Genomic DNA, 10,786 nt, shown 5'->3' with positions numbered 1-10,786 from the left:
AAGTTCTGTGACTTTATTGGTCGATATCACGAGACAATAACTATTTAACATCAGTTACATTTAAGTTTAGTACACATTTTAATCTCAATCTAACTGTCTGTTTATATTTCGTTTGATTCGGCGTTTTTTTTTTGTTTTTTTTTTTTTTTTTATTATTTTTATTTTTATTTTTTTTTATTATTATTTTTTGTTATTATTATTTTTTTGTTGGCTCTTTGTTGTTTGATTGTTTTTTGTTTTGATTTTGTTTTGTTTGTTTGTTTTTGTTTTGTTTTGTTTTGTTTTGTTTTTTGTTTTGTTTTTGTTTTTGTTTTTGTTTTTGTTTTTTTGTTCGGTCCAGAGTGAAATATGACCATAAAAAATAGAACTCTCTCTTTCGGCATAACGGTCTAAATGTTGCTGTTCTGTAATGCAGGAAATGACGATCAAAACTTCATGCTGGCTTAGGGTTTTGTCATCCTTCTGTTTATGTAGAAATTGTCAAAACAATGAGCAGATGATAGCCTGGAACCCTTTTCTGTATCGTAATTACAGCCCCTCTTTTGTAAATATTTGGATCCGCCCCCGCATGAAATGTGAAGACTAGCTTTCGATTTGTGCTCATTGTGTTGAACATCCCTCTTCATAGTTTCCTCGGACTTGACTTTTTATGAGACCAGACAGGGAAAACAGACACACACAACAAAGAACATAAAATATATACTATATAAAAATACTATATGTATTGTTGACAAAAATTGCACAACAAAACAGTGATTATTAAACAAACTCCTCTTTATACTAGATCCAAATAATGTAGCGTCATGTATACGGCAGTCTTGGTAGTAGTCACCATGAATAAATTCGCTCTAGTGTGAATTGTGTCTGACAAGTGTCGCGGAGCTGCACTGTTGTCTCTAGGTTAGTACCGGATTATGCTCACTTGCAATGTGACGAGTGACATGCTACCCTTCCGTAGCACCTGATGGCCATATTTTTTATTTTTTTTATTTATTTATTTATTTTTATCTATTTATTTTTTCTTTATTTTATCTTATTTTTTTATTATTAATTTTTCTTTTTTTTTTTTTTTTTTATTCCAGGGGGGGGGGCGGGGTGATGTACTTGAATCATCCTATTCCTTTCTTCGGTATTTTGTTTTTTAGAAACACTACGCAAAAATTTGAATTTATCGAATGATCCAGAATTTAAGACTTTTTTTTTTTTTTGTTTTTTTTTCAGAAGCACAAATACTTTAGTGGTTTTGACCTTTAGAAATGTGTCAATTAAAGCGATTATTCGGTGGGGTAGGCGCAAATAATTTGATTTAACTAAAAACCATAAGCATTACCACAACTTAAGTGGGATCACTAAAATACTGAGACATTTGGCTACATGATGATACTTTTCAATATTTAGTTTCATCATATGTGGTAGCCACGGATGATTTAGACGCTCAAACAATTGAGTCACAAAATTCTTGGCTTTTTTCACCCAGTAGGCTACAAATATAGGATTACACTGAAGGGGAATCTGAGAATATTCTTTGGCGACAAAGTAATCCGTAAATGGGTGGTATACATGTACCTGAAAATTATCATGAAGTGCACGATGGACCCCAGCCCATGGACTAATTTTGATTATTAAAATACATTAAGTATCACAATTACAACGCATCATTAATTACTGACCGTCACATTAAAAATGTATCAACACCCCTCATTTATTCATATCTTAATATTTTTAGAAGATTTTATGAACTAAGTGACATGAAATAATATGAAGCTATGAAATATTACATAAAGTTATCTGTGAATTACACGACTCTTATGAAATTACCTAAGATACTGAGGATATATATGTGTCATAAGTGAAAAAAAATCAATCGAAGTCATATATATGTCCTTACAAATGGGTCATTTGCTTCAGCAAACTAAATATTTTGTCATAACTTGTCCTATTACATTATGTGTTTATGACTTTAATATGTTTAAGTTGTAGAAGCATGTGTGACCAAAATCGTCTACAATGAAAAATGTAATGAAAGCATGTATTTTCCTCATTTTGACAGAAATTACATATAATGGCTTCATTTTGCACTAAGTTTCTGTGTTATGTGTTCACAAATGAACTTCAAAAAAGTTTTGTGGCAAATTAAGTAAGCACAAGTTTTACTAAATACTATGCAGTATCCGGACGGATTTGACTTAAGTTATTTTCGGGTCAAATTCGATATAAAGTTATTTTCGGGTCAAATTCGATATATATAAGGCATTCATATATTGTCAACTACATTGATCACTTTTAACAGGAATAGATCTGATTTTTTTTTGCACGGTAGAGATGAAGCTGACCACAGGAACGCGGCGGCATTTGCACAAACGTCGTTTTCAAACAAAACAAACCAAACTAAAAAGGTATAACCAAAAAGAGATCCTTGAAGTATGGGTGGTTATGTTGGTTTTAGCAGCGGATCATAACCAAAAACACGCGTTCAATAAATTTGTCATTAATTGACGTGTTTCCTAATATTTTCGATTACGTAAAGACACAATGGATTTGTTTGTCGCGAAAATGAATTTAACTAGATATCTACATGTGTACCTACTCCCGATGGGACATGCAAAAATATCTTCTGGATCATAAGCATCTGCGCCTATTCAGAATCAGTTATTCATGTCCCACTCTAAAAGCGGGATGGAAGTATTATATATTGTTCATGGTGTCCGTCCGTACGTCAGTCCATTCGTTCGGCCGCAGTTCTAATACGCAATTCCGCCGAAACTGCTGAATGAACTTTGATGAAACTTTCACACACTCATTATTGCATAAACCTATTGCGCACCTCCTATTTTGTTTTCCGTCTGTATGATTCATGGGGCTTCCTGTTGCAATACACGGACTTTCTCATTTGTCAACCTGGGGTGGGGGTATCTTCTAATCCGCAACTACCCTGAAACCGCTGATTGGAATTAAATGATTATTTTTAAAGATTCTTTATTACATGATCCCATTGTGCACTTCTTATTTTGTTTTCCATCTGAATAACTTTCGGGTTTTCCTGATGCAAAATATGAACTTTGTCATGTGTCGATCAAAATAGGATTATTTTCTTACCAACCGTTGAATGAAATTTGATGAATTTTTCACGGATTCTTTATTGCATACAGAAATACCAATACAAATACGTGACACCATTGTGCACCTTCTAGTCTGTTTTTCCATTTGAATGTCTTAAATCACTTATGTTTTAATGAAATGTACATAGGCTTTATACTTGATTGTATGTATATCATTTGGCTAATTAAAGCAATCTTGTCTGCGTAATACTGTTCTTGATCATGATTTAAGTATTTATTTTGGGAAATTGCTTATTTCACATGTATATTTTTCAGACTCCCTTGTCAAGGGGTTCTATGTAATGAAATCGTCGCTCTTGATTTTTTTTTATTTTGAGATCTAACGTTTCAAAAATACAAAAAAAAATAGTTAGAGCTACGTTTCGCAGCTAATTTTTATATAGTAGTTTATATGGATGTACAATGTACCCAGGAATTATAGAAAAACAGATTTCATGCAAAATTTGTTTTACAAATTTTATGATGGGAGTACACCGAATCGGCACCACTATGAATCGACGCCTGATATAATTAAAGGAGACATGACACAAAAATTTATTTTTTTCTGTTTTTGGTTTATTTGATTATTATACCTAATATATTTAATAAAATCGCCCCTTGTAGTCACTAACGTCGTTTAATTGAAAATAAATTGATTCAAAATCGACGATGACCTAAGCCATACGAATTTTTAGAAGTTAACTCCCTGAATAAATTAGAGGTATTTTTTTAAACCAAAAGTGTATAAAATCACACCAAAATATTTGACGGTATTGGTAGGGTTAAGTGCCAAACAGCGTTGCCAAATATTAAAGATGTTTCATGTTTGATGCAACTCCTTTTTCTATGAACATAATAAAACGATATTCAAGTATTGTTCAAATAATCACTTATAATTCATATGTAAAAACATATGTCTTTTTTTTATATCAATACATTACATATTGTAATATGATATATTGCGTGTATACAAATGTTCTTATATATTACATATATAATGTATATGAAATATTTGTTTTTCTTTAATAACAACGTGTTGTCTTTATCGTTGCTCCGTAAAATAGATCGATCGTTCGATGAATATTTAACGTTCGATGATTTTCTCTGTAATATTCATATGCATGTTTACTACATTGTAAGATGCACTATTGGCTATAAGAAAAATATAATCACTTATTGAAATCAAACTGGTGTCTTTTGGGTACAGGTATGGAGTACATTACATTATTTTATACCTTTTAAATTGCATTGTGGGATAAAAATCGTCTGCAAAAACTGGTTCACCGTTCATATATTTGCTACGCTTTGCAGTTCACAGTTAAAATCAACTGCAATGGTTTGTTTATGTTTTAGTAACACACAATAAGTTTGCCGTTTTACAAAGCCATTACTCAATTTACAGATAAGGAAAGTAAATATACGGCTGTAGATTGACCAGTGCTTCAGAAGGCTTGGAAGGCTAATTTTTATTTTGCTTGGTCACCTCCATAAACATCAGATTTATAAACGAATCCCCCGGCGAACGACATGATTATCTGGACTGTGTCATTCGTAGCTCTGAAGGTCGATCTTTTTATATTTGCCGACAATTTTGTTTTGTTTTTATTTTAGATCTACCTTTTTATATCGAGTTACACACGTGGATACCGAGCGCATTTCGAAAGAAATGTTTGAATATTTGCTTGAAATATGTACTTCCCTTTAAAAAAAACCGAATAAAATATAAAAAATTTCCCCTATCCCATGCAATCTAAGTCAGCACAGAGGACTTGGATGGTAAAATTGGAACATATTTCAACGTTATTTTTTTCATTTTTGTATAAATGAGAAACATACATATTAAAAACGAACAATATATTTTTAATGGTAAAAAGGGAACTGTAATAAACGTCAAACACTAAAATGACAGTAAAAATTATGGAAATGAAGAATGGAAAATTTAATGTACCCGTCGTTTTAGCCAATGCGATGACGGAGTGAGCATTTTTCAAAATTGATCTGTGCCCAAATCTACGTATTAACCCAAGCCTGGATTTTATGCTTCAACGCAAACCATTGGCCAAAACTATGAGGCCAGACTTGCACATGGATTTATTTGAAGGGGAATGCTATGATTTTATGAGTAGCTGTTCATGTCATTACGCGTATAGTTTAAAGATCTAGATGTGTGCATATATTTGTGTTATGTACGCATATATTGTTAAAATTGCGGGTATATGTATACACGTATTGGTTATTTTTTTTATTTATGCGTATATGTACGTTAAAATTTTAACAATATACGCGTATAAAATACAAACATACGCGTATATAATACACATGTACGCGTATATATATTAATAATATATGCGTATAATGTTGAAATACGCATATATATAAAAAATACCAATACGTGTATATATACGTGTATATTTTAACAATGAACGCGTATATAGTACAAATATATAGGGAGTAACCAATCCCCTCTGCCTGGGAGTTTGTATACGTACCAACTGAAGGAACTGAAAACCCAAATCCTACATACAGAAACGTCCGAGCAGCACAAATTAAAAACCATAGAAGAACTGGCAGCTGGTGTCAGTTTTTGCTGTTTGCAAAATATCTTCGAGTTTCAAGTTAAAGAATATAGAACATTATTAAGGATTGGTATAAGTCGTTTGTCAACTGACACTCAATGGCGAATGACCGCAGAATTTTTTACTTCATGGAAAAAAAGAGCTGTTATGAAAGCTACCGTACCCTATTCAAACTGAATGTATTTTGACTGAAATTTCAGTTCAGTGTGCCGAGTATCTTGATAAGTTAAGGCTTCGTGTCGAGCTTAGACAACTGCTGATTCCTCTCGTGTACAGTTGAATCTCATGGGTTAAAAAGTTTCCTAGTATATGTACATGTACCACAGAGTTTCTACTTGTAGGGGAATCAAACTTCATTTGAAGGAGGACTCGCGTCAAATTGTGAGTATTATATGCTTTTTAAAGTACGTGTACATGTATTGTAAAGTTTCTGTAAACTAATATGTATCAGCTAGTTCTTAAAATTGTATTTTTCAAATACCTAATATTGTTGCATTTTTGTAAATCAAGCAATGTGCAATGTGCAATTACATATCACAAGAAATGCATAACTTACCTCACCTCACCTCACCTTTCCTCTTTGTGCCAGCTGTCAAATAAGGTCCTGATACACTGTCTCCATTTGTGTCTATCCTTGACTACCATCGCAGCTCCAGCCCAGTTATGATCTTTCCAGATCTTACTGGTCCACCCCATGTTCATTCCATCAGAAATCCACGTCATTGTTGGTGTGGTTCATTCTCAGTACGTATCCAAGTCATCATCTCTATTTCCTTTGGGCTGTTACATCACTTATTACTTATGTTCTTGTTCAGTCTATGATGAAGCTCTTCATTTTATATTGTCTCTAGCCATCTATTACTATTTGTATCATGCATATATTCTGAAATGTGTCTTAGTTTCTTCCTGTTTCGATCTGTTGCTTTCTAAGATTGTAGTATAACTTAAGTGCAATTCAATTATTGAAAAAAAATCATCTATACTAACAACTGTATTATGTTGAATAATTGGAGGTATTAGTAAGCATTTCAGATTGTGTGTGTCTTGGATTTTCGTTGGTTTACACAATTCTTCAAACCTATAAGTTCACAAATGCAGCAAGTGAACATTTGTTTTTAATGGAGGAGGGTCTTTTTAAAGATGGTGGCAACTTTGTGTTGTTAGAAAATACAGAAAGTGACAAATGTTCTGTAAGCTGTTTGAAAAATAAAGTGCCTGGTCCTACATTACTGTGTACATATTTCATGATAAACATTTTATCCAACCCCAATGGTTTACAATAAATAGCTGTAACTATGGTTACATAATAGTCGTAGTATAATTGTCTACAATAGGAATGTATGCACTTGTCCATAAATTTATGTTATAAATAGATATGTAATTGGCTTTTTAGTTCATACAAATTTCAAATTTATAAGCTGAAATATTTAAATTCTATTCAAAAACCATGAAAACAAGAAATCAATTGGTCTGCTACACAATGTATGCTAAAAAACGGTTAACGAAAACGTAAAAAAAAATGGAGCAAGTTCAACATTTGAACAAAAGAGCAAGATAGAAATGTGTTTTAAATTATTGAGGGTTAAGAATCATGTCCAACAACTGAGCTTCGTGTCAAAGTCTGAATTTACCCTTCTATTCACTGCAAAATTGCTGGAGTATGTATGTTGAGGTTTTCCTATCCATATTTAAATACGTTTATAAGTCGAATGCAGAGTTATTTAAGGCAACAATCGCCACGCATTAGTTCTTAAATTGAGGCATGTTTCTAGGCATCGGGGCCGGAAGTGACATCAAGTACTCCGGGAGGGTAAGCATGTTTTTTTTTCTCCGCCAGCGGCACCACAGATGCCTGTTCTTCCTTAAACTATTTCTTTAGCATTCCATAGCGGTACTTATTTACGTGCTGAAATGGTTTTGAACTCAAATTCTTTTGACTGGACATATTATGGTATACCGCTGTCTGTCTGTCCGTCCGTCAACATTTCGTACAATAACTCCAAAACGGGTTAAGTCAAGTTTTAAATAAAACTTTGTTCAATTGTTCATATTAATGGAAGAGAGCTCCCTTTAATTTTAGATTAATTTTGAATATTTAATTTTTTGAGTTATATGAATTTTTGCATTTAAAAAGGGGATTTTTTTTCTCTTTTTTGCAGTCTTACAGAAAAAAGTTTCAGCAAATGCCACGAAATTTATGGTTATTCTTTGTATCCATGGTCATAGACCCTCTTCTGTTTTCTATAAAGTTCCGATTTCAAGTTTTCCCTTTTTTAGCACTTTTTCATAAAAAGTGGGATGTTTTGTTTTGTTTTTTTGTTTTTTTGTTTTTTGTTTTTTTGGGTTTTTTTTTTTTTTTGTTTTTTGTTTTTGTTTTTTTTTTTCATTTTCGCGTTCTAACGGAATAACACTTTTAGCAATTGCCACGAAACTTTGAGATATTCTTTGTAGTCATGGTCAGTGGCTCCCTTTCATTTTCTCGATGTTTTGCACTTTTTGATAAAAAAGCGAGGTGGTTTTTTTCCGTTTTCGCGCCCTTAATGAAAAACGCTTTTAGCCCAAGCCACGAAACATTAGAATATTTTTTTCATTCATGGTCAAAGGCTCCCTTTTTATTTCCCCAAAATTCACGTTTTCATTTTTAGCTCTTATTAACAGAAAAAAAATGGGGGTTATGTTCTGATATCAGGCGACGGGTGTAGCATGCGCTCATGAATAGTTCGTAAAATATTTTGATCTTAAACCTGGGTGCCTTCAGCTTTGATCAAGTATATTAAATTCTTTAAAGTTGACGAAGCTGAAATCAGACGTCTCGGAATGAGGTTCTGCAAGCTTGACAAAGATAAGTCTGGATCTCTGAGCATACAAGAATTCAAATCTATACCTGAACTGAAAGATAACCCCCTGGTACAGAGAGTTGTTGACACCATAGATATCGATGGAAACGGAGAGGTCGATTTTAAAGGTGATTAGATTAATGTGTAATTGAAAGTCAACTGTCTAACATATCTGTCATTGTGATATTTCGTTTGTTTATTTCTTTTATATTTTCTTTGGTTCAAGTCAATATATATATTTTTTCAAAAATCCATGAAATGTTTTATTTTATATTTTAAAAATATTCCTGCTAAGGCTGAACTTCTAAGTCTTTTTATCAATTTTTTCTATAGAATTTTTACAAGGACTTTCCCAGTTTAGTGTCAAAGGCAATTCCAAAGAAAAACTGAAATGTAAGTATTTGTATCAAACACAGGACTTACATAACTTTTTTTATCTTTTAACAAAGAAAAAATGGTAAACGAATTATATGTTTTAAGTGATAGAAAATTAAGTACAGTCTGAGACTGGATCAAATCATCCGAGATCTACATGTATTGATTGGGATTAGAGTGACATATACAATTTAATTGGTATTACATTCCATGTCCCATAAATATCATAAGGTTTTTTTTTTTAAAGAATGGCCCATTGAACTGCAGAATATCATTAAATATGACAACTTATTTGTGAAATACTGGAGACAAATTCATGAATGCCAACTAGCTACATGTACATGTTTATGTACAGTGTACATTCTGTTATTCTAAGTAAGGTTAACTTCGGCAACGGAAACTGTTTGTTGCTATGGTCAGCAATGTGATATCACTAATACTTAAACCATTGTAAATCAATAGATTAACAAAGAAAAAAGATGGAGTTTATATTATACTACTGATTCGAGGAATTACAAGTAACATTTTCTACGTGTACATGTCTGTGCAGAGGCGTACCAGCCCAAAATTGATTGGTACTGTAAAATGAGTTCAATCTTATGTTTTGTACTGTTTGTACAGAAAATTTAGGTACTGCATGTCGTACCAATAAAATCTATTGGCCATTCTGCTTTAATTAAATGGAAGTCCAAATGGTGCATTTTTCTTTTGTAGTTGCCTTCTCCATTTATGACATTGACAGGGATGGTTTCATCTCTAATGGGGAGTTATATCAGGTACTTAAGCTGATGGTAGGTGACAACCTAAAAGACACACAACTTCAGCAGATTGTCGATAAAACCATCGTTATGCATGATTTGGACCAAGATGGGAAATTGTCATTTGAAGAATTTTGTCTGGTGGGTAGTTTGGTTTTTCGGTCTTAAAACGTCGTCGGTTGTGCTGGTTTTACAAGCACAACCATATTTTTTTTAACTCTTTTGTTTGAATTTCTGTCTGTTCGTTAATACATACTTTCGGTTTATGTTCATGTTCAAAGAATTGCTCAATCAAATTATTTCACAGTTTAACACTATGCTTTGAAATTTTAAAAAAGTTCAAGTTGAATTAAACTTTCCATGATATTCACATTTTTAAGTGGCCCCTTTTTCCAGTGGCCAGTGGAGTTATGCCCCAATTTTATCTAGTAAATTTTGAATGTTAAGGTTTCTGTGATCACCAGGTCAACTTTTAGTTTTAAATGTCACTATGACTATGTACACAGAAAATGGAGCTTATAAGACGTATTTTAAAAAATACATACTTTGTATATAACTCGTATATGATACATGTAGTTCCACTTAGAATGAATCATTTGATATCTTTTCAGATTGCAGAAAATATTGATTTCCAGAAGAAGATGGTAGTCCAGAGTTTTTAAAGTTTTCTGTCAAGTTTCACTCGATTATCCCATATTGTGGTTTTTACTACATGTATATGATTAGTTATATTGTTGGTTTGGAGTATAAATGTGAGAATAATCAATCTATCAATATTACAACTCTAAAGCGTTTGGTGTTATTCACTGAAAATTTCCACCACCAATGTGCTTTTGTATTAAACGACCTAAAACACTTGCATGTGACACAATAACCAGGTCTGACGGTACAAAAGTCTGTATTCGGAGAAATAAAACAGTTTCTGTTACATGGAAATAATGCCATGCTCATTTTTTTGGAAAACTCTGAGTTGCCTATTTGATTTTAGTTCGTATATGTGTTTGTACAATAGAGTTTATAAGTGTTATCGTGTTGTTATTTCCTTTCTCTTTTGTCTATGGTTCTTGACTTTTGTTAAATGGAAATTTTATATGATTTACATTGATTTTTCCTTCAACCTGATGTAAAAAATCAGATTTTTT

General features: G+C 32.4%; 1 protein-coding gene across 1 annotated transcript; it reads left to right on the top strand.

Moving 5' to 3' along the window:
- Positions 1–4,354: 4,354 nt before the first annotated feature.
- On the top strand, positions 4,355–10,671 carry LOC148604475 (calcineurin subunit B type 1-like). The gene is made up of 6 exons (XM_088550251.1): positions 4,355–4,434; positions 6,016–6,055; positions 8,463–8,639; positions 8,845–8,904; positions 9,601–9,785; positions 10,256–10,671. The coding sequence occupies exons 1-6, from the start codon at positions 4,432–4,434 to the stop codon at positions 10,304–10,306; spliced, it is 516 nt and encodes a 171-aa protein (XP_088406377.1). The 5' UTR covers positions 4,355–4,431; the 3' UTR covers positions 10,307–10,671.
- The last annotated feature ends 115 nt before the right edge of the window (positions 10,672–10,786 follow it).

This window comes from Perna viridis, chromosome 10 (genome assembly GCF_037379345.1).
Source record: "Perna viridis isolate PV_CMFRI_1.1 ecotype Kerala chromosome 10, ASM3737934v1, whole genome shotgun sequence".
In the NCBI taxonomy this organism is placed as follows: domain Eukaryota; kingdom Metazoa; phylum Mollusca; class Bivalvia; order Mytilida; family Mytilidae; genus Perna; species Perna viridis.
Note: the sequence above shows the minus strand (reverse complement) of the source record. Positions and strands in the feature narration are given on the sequence as shown.